This window comes from Saccopteryx leptura, chromosome 6 (genome assembly GCF_036850995.1).
Source record: "Saccopteryx leptura isolate mSacLep1 chromosome 6, mSacLep1_pri_phased_curated, whole genome shotgun sequence".
In the NCBI taxonomy this organism is placed as follows: Eukaryota; Metazoa; Chordata; class Mammalia; order Chiroptera; family Emballonuridae; genus Saccopteryx; species Saccopteryx leptura.
Window position 1 is genome coordinate 79157085 of NC_089508.1, and position 25904 is coordinate 79182988.

At 43.4% G+C, this 25904-nt stretch overlaps 2 protein-coding genes across 3 annotated transcripts in view; one reads left to right on the top strand and one right to left on the bottom strand.

The window, feature by feature from the left end:
- The window catches only part of NUSAP1 (nucleolar and spindle associated protein 1), a 45925-nt gene extending 38586 nt beyond the window's left edge, over nt 1-7339 (bottom strand). The window contains exon 1 of the mRNA XM_066344260.1: nt 7184-7339. Coding sequence (XP_066200357.1) covers nt 7184-7276 — 93 coding nt within the window. The 5' untranslated portion in view covers nt 7277-7339. The remainder of the gene's footprint in view (nt 1-7183) is intronic.
- A 270-nt stretch (nt 7340-7609) lies between these two features.
- OIP5 (Opa interacting protein 5) lies at nt 7610-25652 on the top strand. 2 transcript variants are annotated; one of them, XM_066344266.1, is made up of 5 exons: nt 7610-7953; nt 8182-8248; nt 13718-13840; nt 20719-20800; nt 25219-25652. In XM_066344266.1, the coding sequence occupies exons 1-5, from the start codon at nt 7644-7646 to the stop codon at nt 25312-25314; spliced, it is 678 nt and encodes a 225-aa protein (XP_066200363.1). In that variant the 5' UTR covers nt 7610-7643; the 3' UTR covers nt 25315-25652. The 2 variants fall into 2 exon arrangements, with proteins under 2 accessions (XP_066200363.1, XP_066200364.1); XM_066344267.1 differs by having other exon boundaries at nt 13742-13840.
- Nucleotides 25653-25904: the final 252 nt, after the last annotated feature.

Here is a 25904-nt window from a genome sequence, read left to right on the forward strand (position 1 = left end):
CCTCCAATAGGATCAAGTCAAGTTTCTCATTATTTTTGGAGGAGTTTGGGTTTTATTTTAGGTATAAGGAAAGTCACGGGAGGGCACTGAGCAGAAGAAAATGACATGTTCTAAGTTTCAAAGACCACTTGAGTACCAAGAGAAAGCACAATTAGAGAAAACAAGGCCAAAGAGAGAAGCCTGGGTTACTCCATGTTCAGAGATTTGGCCAAGGAAGAACCAGCAAAGGAGACTAGAAAAAAGTGGAAGGCAGGACAAAATGAAATACCAAGGAGATGGACCACAAGCGTTGTAAGATGCAGGGCATGGTTGTCGTGATAAGAGCGCTTTCAGTGGTAAAGAACAAAGAAATTGGCCTGACCTGTGGTGGTACAGTGGATAAAGTGTTGACCTCGAAAGCTGAGGTTGCCAGTTCAAATCCCTGGGCTTGCCTGGTCAAGAAACATACAGGAAGCAACTATATACTACAAAGTAGATGCTTTCCGCTTCTCCCCACCTCACCCCTCTCTCCAAAACTCAATTTAAAAAAAAATAAAGAAAAAAGAAAGAACAGAGAAACTGGGCAGTAGATAAAGGTGTGGTGTCAGGAGAGTTTTTGTTTCCTCTTCTTTTTTTTATAGAACTACTTCTTAAGTTCTATAAATGTCCAACCACTATGCTGTACAACTAAAACTAAACTAATATAATATTGACCCTTAATTGTAATTAATTAAAAATAAATGTATGAGCCTGACCAGGCAGTGGTGCAGTGCATAGAGCATTGGACTGGGACGCAGAGGACCCAGGTTCGAGCCCTAAGGTTGCCGGCTTGAGTACAGGGTCTCTGACTTGAGTTGCAGGGTCATTCATTCTGCTGGAGCCTCCCAGTCAAGGCACATATGAGAAAGCAATCAACGAACAACTAAGGTGCTGCAACAAAGACTTGATGCTTCTCATCCCCCTCCCTTCCTGCCTGCCTGTCCCTATCTGTCCCTCTCTCTGTCTCTGTCTCTAGCTTAAAAGAAAAAAAAAGATAAGACTTGATTGTATGCAATATGTAAATTAACCAGCAGAGTAGGAAAAATTGATGGAGAGAAATAATTGCAGGGAGTGTGACAATGCAGGAAAGAACAGGATCCCTAGCACAAACAGCAAGGCTGCCTTAGACACAGCCTTTCTCCAACTGGAGGGAGGCAGAGTAGGTGGGACAGGTGCAGGCTGTCTTGTAGTGTTTGGGGGTGGAAAGATAAGGTAATTCTCAGCTGATTGCACCTATGTTTCTGTGGCCAATGAAGAAAAGTAATCAAATGAGGGAAGGGAGCCAGTCTGAGGTGAGACGATATAAATTAATTCCCCTCGAAAATGGGAAAGTTAAGGCCCTGGCCGGTGGCTCAGTGGATAGAGCGTCAGCCTGTCATGCAAACGACCTGGGTTCACTTAATGGTCAGGACACAGAGGAGAAGCGACCATCTGCTTCTCTCCTTGTCCCTCTCCCCTTTCCCTCTCTATTCCCCTCCTGAAGCCAGTGGCTAAATAAATAGGATAGATAGGTTCGAGACTTGGCCCAGGTGCTGAAGATAACTCAGTTGCCTGAGCCTGTTAACCACAGATGCTAAAAATAGCTCTGCTGATTCAAGCATCTCCCCGCCACCATGGGGGCTGCCAGTAAGGGCACCTGCAGGAGTCTGTCTATAATCTCCCTTCTTCTCACTTAAAAAAAATGGGAGCCCTGGCCAGTTGGCTCAGTGGTAGAGTGTCAGCCTGGCGTGCAGGAGTCCTGGGTTTGATTCCCGGCCAGGGCACACAGGAGAAGCGACCATCTGCTTCTCCACCCCTACCACCTCCTTCCTCTCTGTCTCTCTCTTCCCCTCCCGCAGCCAAGGCTCCATTGAAGCAAAGTTGGCCCGGGCACTGAGGATGGCTCTGTGGCCTCTGCCTCAGGCACTAGAATGGCTCTGGTTGCAATGTAGCAACGCCCCAGATGGGCAGAGCATCGCCCCCTGGTGGGCATGCTGGGTGGATCCTGGTCGGGCGCATGTGGGAGTCTGTCTGACTGCCTCCCTGTTTCCAACTTCAGAAAAATACAAAAAAAAAAAAAAAAAAACACAAAAAAAAAATAAAAGAGGAGAGGGGAGTTAATGATTATCAAGGAAGTAGCGTAGGATCAAATGCGCCTTTTACAATTGATGGTCACAAATTTAAGTTGTCAACATATAAGTGGTTTTTCAAGCCAGGATCAGCAGGTTAGGTATAGGCAAGGATTAAACACATAGCTCAGTTTAATCAGGCTGAGTTTTGTCAGGTGAGGGAGGGAAGCTGCAAGAAAGTGTCAGTCTTTGTAATCTAAGCTGGCAGAAGCAAAGTGAGGGTACAAATGAGAAAAGGACTAGTGGCCACTTAATAAATATTGGTAACTGACTCCTTCATCTTGCTTTTCCATTAATACAGTATTTCAATCAAAAGAGCTAATATCTTCTCTTCTAAATTTACTTAGAATGCTGTCCCACTAGTGGAAGTTATTTAAATCTCACTCTGCGTGCTCTCCCTCCAGTTGCCCCTGGCCCTCCTCAGCCCTTCCGGCATATTTTCCTTGCCCCTTTCTTTATGCTAAGCAACAAGGGCTCTTCTTTTGCCTCGTAACTTGTTTTCTATTTTTTTCTTTTTTAAATTTTAGAAAGAGAGGGAAAGAGTGGGGAGAAGCAGGAAGCATCAACTCATAGTAGTTGTTTCCAGTATGTGACTTGACTGGGCAGGGCCGGGGTTTCAAACCTGCGACCTCAGCATTCCAGGTTGACACTATCCACTGCACCACCACAGGTCAGGTTGTAACTTGTTTTCAAAAGCCCACTTCTACCTCTGTGACTTTCTAAATAACTTTCTTTTTAAAAAAAAAATTTTTTTAATTTATTTATTCATTTTAGAGGAGAGAGAGAGAGAGAAGGGGGGGGGGGGAGCAGGAAGCATCAACTTCCATATGTGCCTTGACCAGGTAAGCCCAGGGTTTTGAACCGGCGACCTCAGTGTTCCAGGTCAAAGCTTGATCCACTGTGCCACCACAGGTCAGGCTAAATAACTTTCTTATAGTTTAATTTCTTAAACCAATTTACTCATTTTTCGCTATGTACTTGGAATTTTAAAAGGCAATTGATTTTGCCTGACCGGTGGTGGCACAGTGAATAAATCGTCGAGCTGGGACGCTGATGTCCCAGATTTGAAACCCCGAGGTCACTGGCTTGAGCCCTTGAGCCCTGTTTATTTGGCTTGAGCACAGGATCATCTTACATGTTTCCATGGTAGCTAGATTGATGAACCCCAAGGTTCCTGGCTTGAGCAAGGGTACTCTGGCTTGGCTGGAGCCCCTGGGGTCAAGGCATGTATGAGATGCAATCAATGAACAACTAAAGTGAAACAATTATGAGCTGATGCTTCCCATCTGCCTTCCTCACACACACAAAAAAAGACAATTGATTTAATAAGCTCCCGTACCAGGGGTCAGGAACCTTTTTGGCTGAGAGAGCCATGAACACCACATATATATATATATTTTGTTTTGTTTTGTTATTTTTCTGAAGTTGGAAACGGGGAGGCAATCAGACAGACTCCCCCATGCGCCTGACCGGGATCCACCCGGCATGCCCACCAGGGGGTGATGTTCTGCCCATCTAGGGCGTCGCTCTGTTGCAACCAGAGCCATTCTAGCGCCTGAGGCAGAGGCCACAGAGCCATCCTCGGTGCTGGGCCAGCCTTGCTCCAATGGAGCCTTAATGCCACATATTTTAAAATGTAATTCTGTGAAAGCCATACAACGACCCGTGTACATTATGCATTATCCAATAAAAATTTGGTGGTGTCCTGGAGGACAGCTGTGATTGGCTCCAGCGACCCGCAACCATGAACATGAGCAGTAGGAAATGAATGGATTGTAATACATGAGAATGTTTTATACTTTTAACGTTATTATTATTTTTATTAAAGATTTGTCTGCAAGCCAGATGCAGCCATCAAAAGAGCCACATCTGGATCGTGAGCCATAGGTTCCCGACCCCTGTCCTATACTGTACCAACTGTAAATAGTTTAAGACTATGGAAAATTTCAAATGCATACAAAAGTAGATTAGTGTAACGAACTCCCATTTCAACAATTGTGACATTCTGCGGCTCTTCATCTAATCTCCCCTTTTCCTGGAGTTGTTTTTTTTTTAATAGCAAATCCAAGGCATCATAACATTTCACCTATAAATACTTGGTATGTATTACCAAGAAATAGGACTTTTACCACAATACCATTATTACACCCAACAAAATTAATAATACCTTAATATAATTTAATGTCTAATCTAAGTTTAATTTTCTGTCTCAAAGGTGTCTTTTTTTTTTTTTTTTTAGATTTTATTTACTCATTTTTTTTTATTAGAAAGAGAGAGAGAGAACAGGGGGAGGAGCTGGAAGCTTCAACTCCCATATGTGCCTTGACCAGGGAAGCCCAGGGTTTCGAACCAGCGACCTCAGCATTCCAGGTCAATGCTTTATCCACTGCGCCACCACAGGTCAGGCTCAAAGGTGTCTTTTTATAACTGGCTACAATAAAGACTTGTATGATCAAATTTGTCTGAGTAATAGTAACTCTTAACAAATATTTGACACCTACTATGTGCCAGACATTGTGTGCTAGGCTGGCAATGGGCTCTGTAGTGACAAATAATGCAGCAAAACACCTCTGTGACAACAGGTGATTCATTGACCACCCCAGATCAGCTGCCTCAAGAGACGGTAATCAGTGAGAATTATAGAAAAAGAGCTAAACTTGCAATAGTTCTTCAAAGACCCAAACGGTTGTGGGGTCTTATGGTTAGCCACAGCTCTGAACTCCAGTAGGAAGCCTCCACTTTAATTCCCAAAGAGTAGGTGTAAATAATAAAATGTACTGCACTTAGTACTATAAAGACTTCCAAGGTGGAAGGATGGAATCCCTGTTTAAGGAATTTAACTTTTAGTAGAAAAGATAACACACGTACACAAATAACAAGTGCAAGGTGGAAGCCTGCCAAGTGCTCAGAAACAGTACTTGAAATTAAACTGTTCTAAATCACTGAGGGCTCCTGGGATTACTGGGCTGGTGGACCTGTGGCTAAGGGAATGTAGAGGAGGGGACAGGGCACCAAGTCAGTGATGACAGTTGTCTAACTGTGACCAGTAATTGGCAATTATTCATGCAGATAAAGAAGGCAGAGGGAGAAGGGGATCTGAGGCCTAAGGGTCAAATTAGCAAAGGCACAAAGATGGACAAAAGTACCAAGAATTCAGGGAGTAGTCAGTTTAGATTCAGTCTTATAGAAAAGATTGTAACTAAAAAACAAAAACAACTATCTAGCCAGATTGCAAAAAAACCCTAAGGTTCTAGGCTTTATTTATTAAGTACGGGGAAACCATTTAACACCCATAGTTCAGAAATATCTCCAAAGGCACTCCTTTATCATTCAGCCCCAACAGACACCTGGGTGTTAGAGGAAAGCCAAAGCACCAAGTGACTTTCTGTTCCCACCCTGAGAAAGGGAAGGTCAAGACCAAGCATACATGACTGAAGGCAGTCGTGTCCAGGGAAGGCCTCAAGGACATGATGCTTGGCCCTGCTGAAGCTTTCTGCAGGTCAGGAATCAGACAGTAGATGGTGTGGTGTTATGTCTCAAAAAAGGCAAGAGCAATCTAATCAGTTTTTCAAAACTAAATAATAAAATTGTACACTGTATTCTGTTTGCTAGTTTCTCACACATGATGTCATGTTTCTGCTTAATAAATCTGATCCCTCTAAGGCACTTCAATCCTGGAGAGATTGAGGTGGCCCTTCTGGAGCTTTCGGCAGGTCAGGAATCAAACAGCAGATAGTGTGGTGTTGTCTCAGAAAGGGCAAGAGCAATCTAATCAGTTTTGCAAAACTAAATAATAAAATTGTAGTATTGCAGTGTCGGTCAAGACAGCTGCTGCCTCATTCCTTTGCGGCTCCTCTTCATGAAACCCTGAATAATAACACCTGGGCGCTGATTATTTTGTTTAAACCATTTAAAAGCATTTGTAATGGCTGATGTAGGTATTCATTCAGTGTAAATACCAAAGCCAGAAGAACAAATCTCCTGAGTTTATATTAGCAAAATGAGAGAAAGCACCAACAGAATCTAATACAGAAGCTCCATCCAAACTGAATCGCCACATTTCCCCCCAACATTCTGCAGCCTCAAGAGTCAGACCTGACTGATTTGGAAACACTACCACAATAGTGATCAATAAATGAATGATGAAATAAAAAAAGAAACAAAAAAGCCCTGGCTTAGTTGGCTCAGAGGATAGAGCATCCGCCCAGTGTGCAGTGTGCAGATGTCCCAGGTCAGGTCACACAAGGGAAGGGACCATCTGCTCTTCCCTTTCCCTTTCTCTCCCCCTTTTCTCCTCTCGCAGCCAGTGGCTAGATTGATTCAAGCCGCAGGCCCAGACAGGGGTTGCCCAGTGGATCCTGGTCAGACTCACGTGGGAGTCTAACTCCCTTCCTCTCACTTAAAGAAAAAAATAATAATAAACGATCATTCCAGATCAAGGCTGAGTTATAAAAATATGTGTATGGAAGTGGTCCCCTAAACACCATCCTTTCTTCCAGGTCCCCCAATAGAGATTTTGGGCGCTGTTACAAATTATGTAAGTTTGGAATTTTACAAAATTCAAGGCAGTTATTTCCTTGACTGCCTAACAATTAGTGTCTATCTCCCCTCCTTTATTGAGGTACAGGTTACTCTCAGGATTCCAGGAAGGAAGGGAGAGTTAAAAATCAGTGTAGGGTGGTATGTAAATTTTGTCTCTTATTGAAAGGGAAAGGAAGTTCTTCAAATAACCTTAATCCTTTCATAGAATTATAGTTAAACTAAATGACCCAGTCGTCCTTGTAAGTCAGGCAAACTCCCATATCCTTTTCCCTCCATTCTCTAAGAGAAAGGACAGGTCAAGAAAACCTGACTTTCTCTCCTAAAATACTAATATTAATTTTTGCAATTCTTTGGTACCTTACCACACCCCTCCGTCTAAATTTCGCAGAGATAGATACTCACGAAACAAATCTATCCCCCGCTAAGAAGCAGGCTGGATCCCTTCCGACCGCGTCTCCCTAAGACCGCTCAGCCTACCCCACCCACTGCTACCGTCCTCCGCCACCGGCCCATACCCTCAGGTTAGCTCGGAGGCCCAGACTCTTGGCCAGGTTCTGCAGGTCACTGTACTTGAAGGAGTTCAGCTCCTCCACTGAGGGGACGGGCATCGCGATCCACAGTCCAGAAACCACGCTGAGTATCTTCCAGGCACTACTGGGTCTTTCAAAACTAGCGCCAAACTAAGCGTTTACTAAGCCAACCTTTATAGACAGTTTAAAATTAAGAATGCTGCACTTCCATTGGTGAAAAGTGCCTCGGAGGCGGGGTTTCCTGTCGGTGACCAATAGAAAGGCTGAACCCCCTTCTAACCACACGTTTCTACGTTCCACCCCTCACCAACGATTAGGCTCCAAGGGCGTGCCCAGGCAATGACTGCGCTGCAGGGCTCAAGGTATCCAATGAAGACGCAGGGCCCGTGTTTGGGGCGGGGTCTAGTGCGTGTTCGAAAAGAAGGCGGCAGCCACGGCCGGGAGGATGGCGGCTTGGCGTAACTCCCGGTTTAAAAAGTTGGGGGACGGTAACTTTTGTGATGGCGCTAAGACAACTGACGAACATTCTTCTACGACTTCCATGGAGTGGGACACGCAGGTGGTGAAAGGGTCCTCGCCGCTCGGCGCCTCAGGGCTGTGGACAGAGAAGCCGCCATCCGTCCCGCGGCTGCCATCGTGGCTGCAGCCCGAGAGGTGCGTGGTGTTCCAGTGCGCGCAGTGCCACGCCGTGCTCGCGGACTCCGTGCACCTCGCCTGGGATCTCTCGCGTTCCCTCGGGGCCGTTGTTTTTTCCAGTGAGTCCGAGCGGCGTCTGGGGAAGGCGGAAGAGGGCCCGAGAGGGTGTTCCACTTTTTCCCGCGGTGGGGAGCGGGCGGGGTAAGAAAAGAGAGTTAAGATCTAAAAATTAGCCCTTTACTAGGGATGGGGGCAATTTACTTGATTTTTGTGGACTTGATGAGCCTGTCACAAGGTGGGTAGTCTTTCTAGGTAGTCATTCGTACTCGATTTCATTTTCTTTTCAGGGGTTACAAATAACGTGGTTTTGGAAGCTCCCTTCCTAGTTGGCATTGAAGGTTTACTCAAAGGCAGGTACGTACTGAGATTCCTGATTGGTGTCTAGTCCCTGCCTTAAGGATGCTGAGGAGCGTATACCCGGCCTGCACAAGGAGAAAACAATTTGTTTCTATTTTGCACTGGAAGAAAGTTTATTCCATCCATACAGTGTATTGAAAGTATGCTTCCTTTACCTGTTTCAGTCTTCTCTGAACTTGACGCATTAATGAATGGAAAAGTTGTATTTGTTTGTAGATTTTAAAGTAAGGACCACATATCCCTAGTGGCTTGTGCAAGTGAAGTGAGGCCAAGAAGGGTATGTCTAGTGGAGGAAAAAGGAGGAAATGACCTTTTGGTGTATGGTAGAATAAGATACTAGAAACCACAATCCTTTGAAATAACTAGTGTGTGTGTGTGTGTGTGTATATATATATAATTTTTTTTTTTAAGAGAGAGAGAGAGACGACTGAAGCATCAACTCATAGTTGTGGCATCTTAGTTATTCATTGATTGCTTTCTCACATGTGCCTTGATGGGCGGGTGTATGTAGGGGGTGCACTCCAGCCAAGCCAATGACCTTGGATTCAAGCCAGCAACCATGGGGTTATATCTAGGATCCCACACTCAATCTGGCGAGCCAGGGCTCAAGCTGGTGAGCCTGGGCTCAAGCCAGTGACTAAGGTGTTGCAAGGAGAAACTGATGATTGATGCTTCTCATCTCTCTGTTCCTGTCTGTCTGTTCCTGTCTATCCCTCTCTCTGACTCTGTCTCTGTAAAAAATAAAAATTAAGAAAAAAATAAAAAAAGATAAGGTCATAATTCTGTATAACATGGTACAACAATTTTACATATAACTGAAAATGCACTAAGCCTTTTACCAGAAAAGGTGGTCAAGTTCATAGTCAATGTTTACTTTTTGCCTTGATTTGTCATAACTTAAATACTATGGTGTAAATTTAATAATACTGTGATATAAAGACAGTTTATCTTGTGTTACCGTATTTCTCTATGTATAAGACGCTCCCATATATAAGACACTTCTTAATTTTGGGTCCTGAAATTTGAAAAAAAATGTATTGCATGAAGTTATTGTATTCAGGTTCTATTCATCATAAAATTCATACAACTCCTCATCACTGTCAAAACTCCCATCCATGGCCCTGGCTTATTGGCTCAATGGTAGAGCGTCGGCCCAGCGTGTAGAAGTTCCGGGTTTGATTCCCGGCCAGGGCACTCAGGAGAAGCATCCATCTGCTTCTCCATTCCCCCTTTTCTTTCTCTCTGTTTCTCTCTTCCCCTCCCACAGCCAAGGCTCCATTGGAGCAAAGTTGATCCAGGCGCTGAGGATGGCTCCATGGCTTCTGCCTCAGGTGCTAGAATGGCTCCCGTAGCAACAGCATCGGCCCAGGTGGGCAGAGCATTGCCCCCTAGTGGGCCTGCTGTGTGGATCCCTGTCAGGGGCATGCGGGAGTCTGTCTCTGCCGCCCTGCCTCTCACTTCAGAAAAATTCAAAAAAAGCAAACAAAAAAAACCTTCCATCCATTAGCTTGTCCTCATCTGTGTCTGATGACAAATCACTGTCTTCATATATTGCCCCATTCTCAGTTCCATCTATGGCATTTGAAATGCCACACTTCTTAAATTACTTGACAACGATCTCAATCTTGATATTATCCCAGAATCTTTTCACCCAGGTACAAATTTCTCCTATAGTTGGTTTCTTCACTCTTCCTGCTGGTTTCAAATTGTCCCCAGAAGACTTCACCCACATCCATTGGTTCCATTCATCTCTTATGGCAGCTTTGAAGGGTTTGTTAATGCTGACATCAAGTGGTCAGAGCTGGGATGGCAAGACTTCAGGTATGATGGCAAGTTTTGTTTTTTGCTCTGCAGCAGTCTTTGTGTTTTTTATTTTGTGTGCCCTGAACTGATCAAGCACCAATATGTCAAGTTTGTGTAAGAGCCCACCTGGTCTTCTCCAAACTTTCTCAAATCAGATCTTCATCCCATCCTGATCCATCCAACCCTTGTCATGAACATGGATAATCACTCCTCGAGGAATGTCTTCTTTTGGCATTGTTTTGATTTTGGAAATCAGCATAGGAGGCAGCTTGGTTCCATCGGCACAACAAGCTAGAACAACTGTATAATGGCTCTTTTCATGTCCACTTGTCTTCACAGTTACAGTTTTCACCCCTTTCTTTTTTTTTTTTTTTTTTTTTTTGCATTTTTCCGAAGCTGGAAACAAGGAGGCAGTCAGACAGACTCCCGCATGCGCCTGGCCAGGATCCACCCGGCATGCCCACCAGGGGGCGATGCTCTGCCCCTCTGGGGAGTCGCTCTGTTGCATCCAGAGCCATCCTAGTGCCTGAGGCAGAGGCCACAGAGCCATCCTCAGCGCCCAGGCCAGAGCCTCAGCTGCGGGAGGGGAAGAGAGAGACAGAGAGGAAGGAGAGGGGGAGGGGTGGAGAAGCAGATGGGCACTTTTCCAGTGTGCCCTGGCCGGGAATCGAACCCGGGACTCCTGCACGCCAGGCCGACGCTCTACCACTGAGCCAACTGGCTAGGGCCTTTCACTCCTTTCTTATCAACAGTTCTGTTACTTGGGACATCATATTGAAAGGGGACTTTGTCCATATTTGCAATCTGTCCCAACTCAAACTGATGTGTATTCTGACATTGAATGACAAAATGATGAAATTCAAGGACTTTCTGCTCATAGCTTTCAGGCATCATTTGAGCTAGTCTGGTGTGTGTACACATGTTTAGTCCATTCCATTTCTTAAACCTGAAGGACCAGTTGTGTCCTCCTTTGAAAGCAGTAACTTCTTTTTCATCAGCAATTCTTGCCTCATGCTGAACCATCTTTGTGGACACAGAATTCCAATTGCCTTTTGCTCTTCAATCCATATCTTCAGTTCCCTCTCTAAATTAAGCCATTTTGCTGACATCCCTCCCATGGCCTTCTCCTGCCATGGCATTTTCAGTAGGGTTTCTTCTTGTAGCTAGTCTTGGATTGATTTCTCAGTTGAAGGAAGACCAAACCACGTTCCACAGCACGATTTCTATTCACTTTTGCAAACTGGATCACTTTTAACTTGAATTCAGCAAAATTTTGAATTGTACAAAATCATTTCTGTGCAGGACATGGCAAAATGTATCCTACCATAATATATTGGTAGCAAGTGTGAAACAATGAGCGCAAAGACAACAAATGCGAAAATGCGGGAAATGCAAGTAAAAAAATCTACAGCAATGAGCGCAGAAACAAGTGCAAAAGAGCAGGAAATTTTAAAAACGGGAAATACAAGTAAAAAAATCTACAACCACTGTATTAGATGCACCCAGTTTTTAGACCACAAATTTTTCAAAAGGGGTGCATCTTATACATAGGGAAATAGGGAATAAAAGGAATGAAAACATTTGCTAAGGGAGGGAAGAAAACAAACATTTGTAAACACAAACAATAACAAAGAGGAAATACTCATGACAGTTAACAGTTCACATTTCTATACCTGGTCACATGGTCATAGCTGGTATCTATAACTACCTTCTACTGCCCCTTATATATTACCTCTGCCTTCAGCAAGCACTCAACTGGTCATAGTTCTTCACTTGATGTGTTGATCAAACCTCTATTTGTGAAGGACCTGAGCCATTAGCAGACTAATACTTCATGAAAGAACTTGTCTTATATTGCATGCATAAGAATAATTTTGAGATTTTGCTTTGTGCCATGTATTAGTTTTCGTGAGACGTTTGTCTATATAACGATTTTCAACTGGTGTACTGCAAGAATTTCTAACGCAATTTCTGACTGCCTGACCTGTGGTGGCGCAGTGGATAAAGCCTTGACCTGGAAACGCTGAGGTCGCCGGTTTGAAACCCTGGGCTTGCCTGGTCAAGGCACATATGGGAGTTGATGCTTCCTGCTCTTCCCCCCTTCTCTGTCTCTGTCTCTCTTTCCTCTGTCTCTCTCTCCTCTCTAAAAATGAATAAATAAATACAATTTAAAAAAAAAAAAGAAAGTATCTCTAAAGCAATTTCTGATTAGTCAGGGGCACTGACCTCTCTTCCCTTAGATTGTTAAATAAAAAAATGACAACAGCCAACATAGCAGTAGCCATCTGGAGCGAATGAATCAAAATTATACCATTTTTTGTTAAGATTGACAAAAATGTGTTTTTTGGTGTGCCGCAGAATTTTAGTAATTTATGTGTGCTATGAGATAAAATAGGTTGAAAATTGCTGACCTATAGGTAGTACTGGGCTTTGTTTGTTGTAATCAATTCCTACATCGGAATTAATTCAAATAAATGCAACTTTATTTCAAGGCTTACTTTTTGGTTACCATAGTCACAAAGAATGCAGTACTACATGTGAGGTGTAGGACTTCATTTACCAATAAAACTTAGTCTATTTTGCTGTTTGGTCTTTTATAGTATCAGTTGACATGGATCTGTTTATTTTTAGCCATGTGATTTTTATATTCTGTAGAATTTTACTGCATAGTATTATGTTTATACAAATTTTTTCTCTTACCAAGCCACTTTAAAATTGCTTTCAGTAGGTGCGTGATGAAACAGTTTATTTTTTCCTAAAATATTTTTTTTTCTTTTCTTGGAGAGAAAGAGAGGGAGGAGAATGATGAGAAGCATCAATTCGTAGGTACTTTACTTTAGCTATTCACTGATTGGAGACTGGGGGGGGGGTACGCTCAGCATCTTAGGTAGACTCTAGCCACTGTGCAGCCACCTGGTCAGGCCTATTTCTTTGTAATATTCGAATATTCTTCTATACCAGCAAATATGTTAAGTTCCCAATTCTTTATTCATAAATGTTTCAGAGGATGAAGGAAAAGAAAATGGATGGCTTGCTAGGGTAATAGGATTCCTTTTCTTAAAGTCTTTTGTTTTATCTGCAAAATAAAAATCCTGATTTGAATTCTATTAATAAATTGTTTAGTAAGCCCCAGTCAACTTGATTGTTTAATGGTAGCTAACTTAAATGGTCATATTTAGTTTATACGTTAAATGTTTGTGTTTTTTTGTTTTGTTTTGTTTTCAGCCGTAATAAGAAAATATTTATTGATTGCCTCATTATACAGTATAGACATTCTACTAGGTTCTGGAGATACAGAATGAGTAAGATATAGCCGTCTATAAAATAGGTGCTCAGTTCATTAGTCAGGTAGCTATAGATTCAAATACAAATTATACGTGTTAAACGTTAATCTGATTAGTTAGTTCTTTCTGCTTATCAGATGTAAATTACTTTTCTCTGTTGAAGTGACAGTTGTGCATCCATGATTTCTCTTGCGGCCAGAATCCACAAAGTTATCTGTAATTTGGGGTGTAATTATATTAAAATATGAGTTAACCTTTTTTGAATGTGATATTCTTATTGTAGCATAATTTTTAGAAATGGTTCCAGAGACTGGTTATTTTGTATTTTTTCTCTGATTTCCTTTCTTACCCTTATTTTGATGTTTTTGTTTTCCCCCAGCACTTACAACCTTTTATTCTGTAGTTCCTGTGGGATACCCATTGGTTTCCATCTGTATTCTACCCATGCTGACCTGGCTGCCTTGAGAGGTCACTTTTGCCTTTCCAGTAATAAAATGATGTGGTGAGTAGATTTAGATATTCTTTACCAAGGTAATTTTAAAAGATCTTCCAGAAAAGGCAGAATGTTTGTACCAAAGAAGATGCTAAAGCCAGGTGCTAGGACACTGAAGTCCCAGGTTTGAAACCCTGAGGTTGCTGGCTTGAGAGCAGGCTCACCAGCTGTTGAGCGTAGGGTCGTTGGCTTGAGTGTGGGGTCATAGACATGATCCCATGGTTCCGGGCTTGAGCCCAAAGGTCACTGGCTTGAACAAGGGGTCACTGGTTTGGCTGCAGCCTTCCCCTCAAGGCATGGATGAGAAGCAGTCAATGAGCAACTAAAGTGATGCAACTACGAGTTGATCCTTCTCATCTCTCTCCCTTCCTGTCTTGGTTGCTCTCTCTCTCAGGTTTTCATAATCATATAATGGAATAATTGAGAACACATACTTTCATTATAGAAATTTGTGGAAGTAAGCTTTAAATAATGTAGTAAACACTTTTTGGGTTTGTGCCTAGCCCCTGTCTCCCTCCCAATAGGGTTGGACCTTGTGGCCATATTTGAATCATGTGTGATACCACTCCCAGATAATGGGATCAAGAGTGAACACTTGACCAAGCTAAGCCAGTCAGGCTTTCTACCCTAGGTATTTAAAATAAGGACCCAGAGGCATTGGTAATTTGCAGATGGTATTGGTGCTGAATTTGGGAAGTGAAAGGTTTAAGGTAGCTATTTTCTACATTATGCATGTAGATACAGAGAAATCTTGTCTGCAGAAAAAGACACAAAGCAGATACACAAAGAAAAGTAAAAAATAATGACCATGTGGCCTCAAATCTGAATAGGTACCCCACTGGCTGGTCCTTCTTGTGAATTACTTTGGATATTTCTTTATCTTCCTAATAAATTCACTTATTAATTAAGATTTATTCTTAGAATAAACTAAAACATCCATCAAAGTCTTTTATTGACCATTAAAAAAAAACAAAAAAACTGTCATTGATGACATAGTTTGTGCAAGGCACTCACTAAGTTCTTATATAAGAAAATTGGAGCTCAGTAAGATAGAGGATCTGAGATTTAAATCCATATCTTAATTCTAACGTTAATTTTCCTTTTATAAAACAAAGTTTCCTTTTTTTCACTTAATATGCTTAGATAGGTATTTCTACTTGAGTTATGGATGACTAAACAATAAACTCATAAATCCTATCCTTCACCATGAGGTCTAGTGTACACTAGGTATGCCATTTGTTTTCTTCTTTACTTTTAAGATTTTATTCATTGATTTTGCAGAGAGAGGGGTACATGGAATGAGAAGTAGTTGCTTCACTCTAGCTGTCTACTGGTTACCTGTCATATGTGCCTTGCCCAGGCAAGCCCAGGGTTTTGAACCAGTAACCTCGGCGTACCATGTCAGTGTTCTATCCACTGAACGACCACAGGCCAGGCCCATTTTGTTCTTCAGTGCAGATTTTCAAAAGGCGTTATATACTTGAGAAATACTATAATTTCTGCTTTCTTATATAATTTCTATTTAGAATTAAGTTTAATGAGGAGAGCCCTGACTGGATAGCTCAGTTGGTTAAAACGTTATCCTGAAGCACAGAGGTTGCCGGTTTGATCCCTGGTCAGGGCACATACAGGAACAGATTGATGTTCCTGTCTCTCTCTCTCTCTCTCTCCCCTCCTCTCTCAATAATGTCAATAAATAAACATAAAAAAATTTTTTTTAATTAAAAAGGGGGATGAAATGATCCCCCTTAGTAACCTCAAGTATTTTTATTGATTTTATTATTTTTTTGAGAGGGACAGACAAGAAAGGAGAGACATGAGAGGCATCAACTCATAGTTCTGGTAGAATAGTTGTTCATTGGTTGCTTTCTCATTGGTTGCTCTGATTGAGGGTGGGGGGTGCTCTAGTTTAGCCACTGACCCCTTGCTCAAGCCAGCGGCCCGGAGCTTAAGCCAGCGAACATGGGCTTCAAGACAGAGACTGTGGTGTTGTCTATGATCCCGCGCTCAAGTCAGCGACCCTGGGACCTCAAACCTGGGTCCTCAGTGTCCCAGTCCGACACTACCCACTCTGTCACTACCTGGTCAGGCTATTTATTTAATTTATTTTTTTTGAAAAGATTTTATTTATTCATTTTAGAGAGGGAGAGAGAGAAGAGGGAAGGAGCAAGAAGCATCAACTCCCATATGTGCCTTGACTGAGCAAGACCATGGTTTTGAACCGGCAACGTCAGCATTCCAGGTCATCACTTTATCCACTGTGCCACCACAGGTCAAGCAAGCTATTTATTTATTTAAAAAAAAATTTTTTTTTAAGTGAGAGGAGGGGAGAAAGTCAGACTTCTGCATATTCCCCGACCAAGATCTACCTGGCAACCCCTGTCTGGGGCCAATGCTTGAATCAACTGAGCTATCCTCAGCCACCTGAGGCCAATGCTTCAGACCAGTCAAGCCACTGGCTGCAGAAGTGGGATAGGAGGAGGGGAGAAGCAGGTGGTCACTTCTCATGTGTGCCCTGATCAGGGATTGAACCAAGGACATCTGCCCGCTGGGCTGATGCTCTATCAACTGAGCCAACCAGCCAGGGCCTAACCAAATATTTTTTAGAAATAGTTATAAGTAGCCTGACCAGGTGGTGGCGCAGTAGATAGAGCATTGGACTGGAATGCAGAGGACCCAGGTTCAAAACCCCAAGGTTGCTGGCTTGAGCGCGGGCTCACCAGCTTGAGTGTGGGGTTGCTGGCTTGAGTTTGGGGTTGTAGACAAGACCCCATGGTTTCTGGGTTGAAGCCCAATGTCCCTGGCTTGAGCTCAATGTCACTGGTTTGAGCAAGGGGTCACTCGCTCTGCTGTAGTCCCCTGGTGAAGGCACATATGAGAAAGCAATCAATGAACAGCTAAGGAGCCACAGTGAAGAATTGATGCATCTCATCTCTCTCCCTTCCTGTTTGTCCCTATCTGTTTCTCTCTCTGCAGAGCTATAATTTAGGTTTTGTTTAGGGGAAGTAAGCTTTTTTTTTTTTTTTTTTTGTATTTTTCTGAAGCTGGAAACGGGAAGAGACAGTCAGACAGACTCCTGCATGCGCCTGACCGGGATCCACCCGGCACGCCCACCAGGGGGTGACGCTCTGCCCCTCTGGGGGTCGCTTTGCTGCGACCAGAGCCACTCTAGCGCCTGGGGCAGAGGCCAAGGAGCCATCCCCAGCATCCGGGCCATCTTTGCTCCAATGGAGCCTCGCTGCGGGAGGGGAAGAGAGACAGAGAGGAAGGAGAGGGGGAGGGGTGTAGAAGCAGATGGGCGCTTCTCCTGTGTGCCCTGGCCGGGAATCGAACCCGGGACCTCTGCACGCCAGGCCGACGCTCTACCACTGAGCCAACCGGCCAGGGCCGGGAAGTAAGCTTTTAGTAACAAAAAATTTTAATATAAATTTGCCTGACTGGTGGTTGCTCATTGGATAGAGCATCAACCTGGGATGCTGAGGTCCCTGATCCAAAACCCATGGTTGCCTGCCTGAGTGCAAGCAAGCCAGCTTGAGAGAAGGGTTTCTGGCTTGAGACAGTCCCCCACCCCAATCCTTCAAGGCACATATGAGAAGCAGTCGATGAACAACTAAAGTAAAGCAACTACAAGTTGATGGTTCTCATTTTTCTTCTTCCTCTTACTCTTCCTTTCTGTCTTTCTCTAAAACCAAAATTTTTTTTTTTTTTTTTTTTTTTTATAGAGGCAGAGATAGACAGGGACTGACAGACAGGAACAGAGAGATGAGAAGCATCAATCATCAGTTTCTCGTTGAGCGTTGCGACGTCTTAGTTGTTCATTGATTGCTTTCTCACATGTGCCTTGACTGTGGGCCTTCAGCAGACCGAGTAACCCCCTGCTGGAGCCAGTGACCTTGGGTCCAAGCTGGTGAGCTCTTTGCTCAAACCAGATGAGCCTGCGCTCAAGCTGGCGACCTCAGGGTCTCGAACCTGGGTCCTTCCGCATCCCAGTCCAACGTTCTATCCACTGCGCCACCACCTGGTCAGGCATCTAAAACCAAAAATTTTTTTTTAAAAGCATTATGGGGCCTGACCAGGCGGTGGCGCAGTGGATAGAGCATCGGACTGGGATGTGGAGGACCCAGGTTCGAGACCCCGAGGTCACCAACTTGAGCAAGGGGTTACTCGGTCTGCTGTAGCCCCACTGTCAAGGCACGTATGAGAGGGTGGTCCGTGAACAACTAAGGTGTCACAACGAAAAACTACTGATTGATGCTTCTCATCTCTCTCTGTTCCTGTCTGTCTGTCCCTATCTGTCCCTCTCTCTGACTCTCTCTCTGTCTCTGTTAAAAAAATAAATAAAATATTAAAAAAAAAAAAGAAAAGAAAAGCATTATGGGATTCTAAATAATTTTTTATTCTTTAAAATGAGTTAGGCTCGAAGGTTGGTATATTCTTTGTTTCCTTTTTTCTGTGTGAGAGGGAGAGACTGAGAAAGGAAGGGAGAGAGGAGAATAATCAGCTTGTACTTGTGTCCCTTTAGTTGTTCTTGATTGCTTCTCATACGTGCCTCGACCGGGGGGCTCCAGGTGAGCCAGTGACCCCTTGCTCAAGCCAGCAACCTTGGGCTCAAGCCAGTGACCATGGGATTATATGTATGATCCCAAGCTCAAACTGCTGACCTGGGGGTTTCAGACCTGGGACTTCAGTGTCCCAAATCAACACTCTACCTACTGTGCCACCACTGGTCAGGCTGTTCTTTCTGATCAAGTAGAAATTAGAAAAGTATAGGTAGGACAAGTCTGGGAAGATAATATATCTATGTGTGTATTAGAATTAATTTGGTTGCCAGTCACAGGAACCTAGCATGGGTTTAACAAGTAAAGGGTGGAGGTGGTTGGCCACTCCAGGAGTCTTCTAGTGGCTCAGCCATGACAGGGATATGTGTCAGTATCTCTGGTTCTCTTGGCCTTTTTCTCTTGCGTACAGGATGGCTGCTGCAATTATAAGCATTATATCCCTAGACAGTAGCATCTCCACGTGGAAGGAAAGGGATTTGAGAAGTATTGAATACAGGAATGGTCTTTTTTTTTTTCTTGTATTTTTCCGAAGCTGGAAACGGGGAGGCAGTCAGACAGACTCCCGCATGCGCCCGACCATGATCCACCCGGCATGCCCACTAGGGGGCGATGCTCTGCCCCTCTGGGGCGTCGCTCTGCTGCAATCAGAGTCATTCTAGTGCCTGAGGCAGAAGCCACAGAGCCATCCTTAGCACCCGGGCAAACTTTGCTCCAATGGAGCCTATTCTGTGGGAGGGGAAGAGAGAGACAGAGAGGAAGGAGAGGGGGAGGGGTGGAGAAGCAGATGGGTGCTTCTCCTGTGTGCCCTGGCCGGGAATTGAACCCAGGACTCCTGCACGCCAGGCCGATGCTCTACCACTGAGCCAACTGGCCAGGGCCAGGAATGATCTTCTTTTATCAGCAAAATAATTACTGACCAGAACTATGTTATGATCATCTTTTCTTTTCTTTTTTAATGGGAGAGGGCTGCTTTACCAAGTAGTGGCACAATGGATAGAGCATCGACCTGGGATGGAGAGAATCCAAGTTCGAAACCTAAGGTCACCAGTCACCAGCTTTAGTGTGGGTTCACCAGCTTGAATACGGGGTCGCTGGTTTGAGCTCAAGGTCACCTGTTTGAGTGTGGGATCATAGCTATGATCCCGTAGTCGCTGGCTCGAGCAAGGGGTCACTGGCTCAGCTGGAGCACCCCCCAGCCCTTCAAGGCATGTATGAAAAAGCAATCAACAAATAACTAAAATGCTGCAACTATGAGTTGAGGCTTTCTAACTTCTCCCCTTTCCTGTCTGTTTGTCCGTCCCTGTCTGTAGGTCTCTAAAAAAAGAAAAAGCAGGAAGGGAGAGAGAGAGAGAGAAGCATCAACTTATCCATGTAGTTGTGCACCCACTGATTGCTTCTCATATGTGCCCCAGTCTTGGCTCCAACCAGCAATTCCCTTGGGATCCAGCTGGCAACCAAGGCCCTCTGGGATGATGCCCTACACAGTGCCAGCAGCCAGGACTGTCATGATCATCTTAAGTTAGGAAAGGAAGTATGTGACAAGAGGGAAAAAAGATTGCCACAGTTGGCTTAGAAAATTTATGCTTTATCTGCTGGAAGTGGGCACACTGAACAAAATCTTGGTTCTGTTAACACCAAAGAACTGAAGAATGGCTTCTGGATAGGCAACCAACACTTATTTGTCATAATGTGATTATTTCTAATGTACTACACAATCTACTGGTGGAGCGTGGAGCTTACACTCATCGTGTTTATTCATATGACTGGTTTTGTGTAATTTTTCCTGGTTTTGTGTAATTTTGTCTGATATATTTCTGGCTGGAAAGGGGTAGGATGAGGAATAGAGTCTCTCTGATGATTTGTTAATTGAGAATTTGTTTTTCCTACAAAATACATTATGAATCTTGAAATGGAAATCATTAAGTAGGCTGTCTTTGACAGATATTACGTCAGAGGGCAAATTTGGTTCATTGATAATCTCTTTTTTTTTTTTTTAGGTATAAGGAGGGAAGATAGTGAGGCAGGTTCCTGCATGCACCCCACCTGGCAACCCCATCTTGGGCCGATGCTCGAGTATCGAGCTATTTTTAGTGCCTGGGGCCATGCTTGAGCCAAAAAGCCACTGGCTGCGGGAGGAGAAGAGGGAGAGAAGGGGCAGAGGGAGGGGAAGAGAAGCAAATGGTTGCTTTTCCTATGTGACCTGATTGGGAATCGAACCAGGATGTCCATATACCAGGCCGATGCTCTATCCATTGAGCCACCAGCCAGGGCCTCATTGATAATGTTAACTGTGGTATGGTACTAATATTTATTCTATTTTCTATCTAGCTATCTCTTAAAAACAAAAGCCATCGTAAGTGCATCTGAGATGGATATTGATACCATGCCTCTACCAGAAAAAGTTGCAGAGGTAAAATTTCATGATTGTTTTGTTTCTTTTAATCTAGACAACTCCTCATAATTTGTGTCAGTGAACTTGGGGGTGATGAAATGATGTGATACTCTAACAATTCTTTTTTTTTTTTTTTAAGCGAGAGAGAGGAGACCCAGGAAGGGAGAAAGATGAGAAGCATCAACTCATAGTTGTGGCAAATGATCTCAGTTGCTTAGATGAGGGGGGAACATAAATACTGTGAAAAATTGTTATGGGAGATGACTTTAAGAATGGTGACCTTAGGCCTGACCAGGCAGTGGCACAGTGGATAGAGCATTGGATTGGGATGCCGAGGACCCAGGTTCGAGACCCTGAGGTCACCAGCTTGAGCGCGGGCTCATCTGGTTTGAGCAAAGCTCACCAGCTTGGACCCAAGGTCGCTGGCTCCAGCAAGGGGTTACTCAGTCTGCTGAAGGCCCGCAGTCAAGGCACGTATGAGAAAGCAATCAATGAACAACTAAGGTGTCGCAACGAAAAACTAATGATTGATGCTTCTCATCTCTCTCCGTTCCTAACTGTCCCTATCTATCCCTCTCTGACTCTCTCTCTGTCCCTGTTAAAAAAAGAAAAAGAATGGTGACCTTAGGAGTTCCACTGACAACCTTTTACCCAGCAAAACAGTCATAATGGAAGAAAATTATAAAGAAAACAATCATCTTAAGTCTGGAAAATTTCCTTAAAGCCTAAAGTAAATGAGACATTTTTTCAAGAAAACCTACTAATCCTGTAGGTCTCACTGTAAGAACAGTGAGAGCCTGTAGCATTTGAGCCATAACATGGTCCCTCCTTCCCAGACCCCTCAAGCTCAGAAGGGAATGCAGCCAGGAACACAGGGGTCCTTTATCCCCTAGCTCCCATTTGAGGGCTGTGGTTTCTTCCCAGGGGAGGCAGGCTATCAGTATTTCTCATCAGAATCTCTTCCAGGCAAGAACAACCAGTTTCTAGTAGGCTGATAGTACTGGGAACTCGTTCACACTTGCCCCGCCTTGCTCATAGGGCAGAGGTTTCCTGGTGGCAGAGGTAAGCTGAGAAGACAGAAGCTACTGCCTCTGCCCAGCACCCTGCATATAAAGCAGGGATGTCATTGTGAGAGACACCACCCCTGTCTCCAATTTAGGATCTCAGTTGAAGAGGCAGATTGCAAACACAGAACTTTGAAGCTCTCCCAAGGAACTGCCTTTATTTTTTTACTTTTCTATTACTGTTGACAACATTAGTTGTATATATACAGTGTAGTGATTAGACATTTATATAAATTACGAAGTAATTTCCCCCATAAGTCTAGTACCCACCTGGCACCATGCATATTTATTGCAATATTATTGACTATATTCCCTATGCTGTACTTTATATCCTGAGACTTTTTATAACTGCCAGTTTGTACCGCATAATTCCTTCACCTTTTTCACCTTGCCCCCAAACTCCCCTCCTGCTGGCAACCATCAGTTTGTTCTCTATATCTGTGAGTTTGTTTCTGTTTTGTTAGTTTTTTGATGATGTTGTTGTTTTCAATTACACATATGAGTGAAATAATATGGTAGTTTTCTTTGATTATTTCACTTAGAAATTTTGTCCTGGTCTGAGAAAGAGTTAATCACCCTGATGATGTATGAAGATTATAGACCCTTTCATATGAAATTAACTCTTTCTCAGACCAGCATAAAATTTCTAGCTGACTAGCACTGGAGCAGCAGTTGAAAACCATGGGTCTTAAGTCTATGCATGTTGTTGCAAATAGTAAGCTTTCATTTCTGTTTTTTTCGGCCAAGTAAAATTCCATTTTATATATGTACCACATCTTTTTTGTTTTGTACTTTTTTGTACCACATTTTTATCCAGTCATCTATTGATCTGCACTTAGGTTGTTTCCATATCTTGGCTATAGTGTAGAAATGTCCTTCTTTGTCTCTTTGTTAAAGCCTTTGCATTAAAGCCTACTTTTTTTTTTAAGTGAGAGGAGGGGAGATAGACAGACTATCGCATGTGCGAGACACCCAGGATCCACCCAGTAACCCCATCTGTAGCCAGTACTCAGACAACCAAGCTATTCTCAGTGCCTGGGGCTATTGCTGGAACCATTTGAACTTGGCTGCAATAGGTAGAAGAGAGAGTAGGAGGAGAGGGAGGGTTGAGATGCAGATGGTCGCTTTTCATGTGTGCCCTGACTGGAAATCAAACCTGGGACATCTGCACCCTGGGCCACACTCTTATCTACTGAGCCAACTGGCCAGGGCCTAAATTCTACTTTTTCTAAGTATTGCTACCACATTTTCTTTTTTCTCTTCCACTTGCATGAAATGTGTTTTCCAACCCTTTACTTTCAGTCTGTGTGTCTTTTGATCTGAAATAGGTCGCTTGTAAGCAGCATATATGTAAAAGTCTTGTTTTCTTACCCATTTAGCAAACCTGTTTTTTTTTGTTTGTTTGTTTGTTTCTTTTTTTAGAGAGAGAGAGAGAGAGGGGGGAGGAGCAGGAAGCATCAACTCCCATATGTGCCTTGACCAGGCAAGCCCAAGGTTTTGAACCAGCAACCTCAGTGTTCCAGGTCAATGCTTTATCCCACTGCGCCACCACAGGTCAGGCCAGCAAACCTGTTTTTTAAAAAAAATTTTAGCAAGAGACAAAGACAGGAAAGGCAAGAGATGAGAAGCCCCAGCTCATAGTTGCAGCCCTGTAGTTGTTTATTGATTTCTTTCTAAATTGTGCCTTGACCGTGGTGGTGGGCTTCAGCTGAGCCACTGACCCTTTGCTCAAGCCAGTGACCTTGGGCTTCGAGCAAGCAACCATAGGGTTATATGTATGATTCTACGCTCGAGCTGTCAACCACGTCCTCGAGCTGGTGAGCCTGTGCTCAAGCCGGATGAGCCTGCGCTCAAATTGGAGACCTCAGGTTTTGAACAGTCCACTGTGCCACCACCTGATCAGGCCACCCTTTCTTTTGATTGGAGTCCATTTGTATTTAAAGTAATTATTGATACGTATGTAGTTATTGCCATTTTATTATTTTTTTTATTTTTCACTTTAAAAAGTACCCTTGCCTGACTGATCTTTCATGTAAAACTTTATATCTGAGGACCTTATTATACTCTTTATTGTATAAACTTCTCTTAGAAATATACTGCTTACGCCTGACCAGGCGGTGGCAAAGTGGATAAAGCGTCGGACTGGGATGTAGAGGACCCGGGTTCAAGACTCTGAGGTCACCAGCTTGAGCGCGAGCTTATCTGTTTTGAGCAAAAAGCTCACCAGCTTGGATCCAAGGTCGCTGGCTTGAGCAAGGGGTTACTCGGTCTGCTGAAGGCCCGCAGTCAAGACACATATGAGAGGGCAATCAATGAACAACTAAGGTGTCGCAACAAAAAACTGATGATTGATGCTTCTCATCTCTCTCCGTTCCTGTCTTTCTGTCCCTATCTATCCCTCTCTCTGACTCTCTCTGTCCCTGTAAAATATATATATATATTTTTTTATTGCAATATAAGTCTATATATATCTATATATGTGTATATATATATATATACTGCTTACAAAAATTAGGGGATATTTCAAAATGAATATGAAGCAATAAAATATCTCCTAATTTTTGTGAGCAGTATAAAACAAATGTGTTAATGAAATGTGCTGAGACATTGCCAGCTTCCAGTAACTATCTTGAATTTGAAACGGCTTCTAGTACCAACAAATTGAGAGTTAAGTTTGAAAAGCTCCAATATGGGCCCTGGGTGGTTGACTCAGTGGTAGAACGTCAGCCTGGCATGTGGAAGTCCCAGGTTCAATTTCCGGCCAGGGCACACAGAAGTGTCCATCTGCTTCTCCACCCTTCCCTCTCTCCTTTATCTTTCTCTTACCCTCTTGCAGCCAAGGCTCCATGGGAGCAAAGTTGGCCTGGTCAGTGAGGATGGCTCCATGGCCTCTGCTTCAGGAGCTAGAATGGCTCCGATTGCAGTGGAGCAAGGGCCCAAGCATCGCCCCCTGGTGGGCATGCAGGTTGGATCTTGGTTGGGCGCATGTGGGAGTCTGTCTGCCTCCCCGCCACTTCTCACTTCGGAAAAATTAAAAAAATAAAATAAAAAGAAGCTCCAATACACCTTAACCAGGTGGTGGTGCAGTGGATCAAGTGTCGGACTGGGACACAGAGGACCCAGTTCAAAACTCTGAGGTCGCCAGCTTGAGTCTAAGGTTGCTGGCTTGAGCAAGGAATCACTTGCTCTAATTTAGCCCCCCCCCCCCCCCCATCAAGGCACATAGGAGAAAGCAATCAATGAACAACTAAGGTGCCACAACGAAGAATTGATGTTTCTCATCTCTCTCCTTTCCTGTCTGCCTATCTGTCTCTCTGTCACAAAAAAAAGTAAAAATAAAATGCTCTGATATGTATATATTTCTCTTTCCAGCTGAAAGAAGAAATAATGTTAACGCATACTCACTTAAATTCACTGATGGAGACACTGAAGAAACTGACTCCTGACCAGTCCAAGTCAGAAAACTGATCAAGAACAGAGCTGGAATATCAGCATCAGGCCTAACTGCCATCTTCTAAAACAGATGCCGTTAGATCATTTCTTGAGAAAGATGAATTCCAGGAATGGACAGGAAATGTGGTTTATGTTTACCTCTAGCCTTATTTTTCAAATTTTTGTGAAAGTTTCTAGAAAATGAGAAACTAAGAAGCCTTCTGTCCAGGTTTCATAGCTGTTTGCCTTTAGAAATTATTTTTAGCTTGAGTATTATAATAATTTCTGAAAACATCTTTAACTGCATATTTATGGATTAAGAGGCAATGTGCCATGAATGCTCTAATCAAAAAGTGAGTTTTAAATAAAGTTGTACTTGATGTTGACTTCTGTGATTCCTACATGGAGCAGTTATATGAATTATGAGAATTTTGTTTGTTTGTTTTTTGTTTTTTTTATAAGAGCTCTAATCTTTTTTTTTTTTTTTTTTTTTTTTTAACAGAGACAGTGAGTCAGAGAGAGGGATAGACAGGGACAGACAGACAGACAGGAACGGAGAGAGATGAGAAGCATCAATCATTAGTTTTTCATTGTGCGTTGCAACACCTTAGTTGTCCATTGATTGC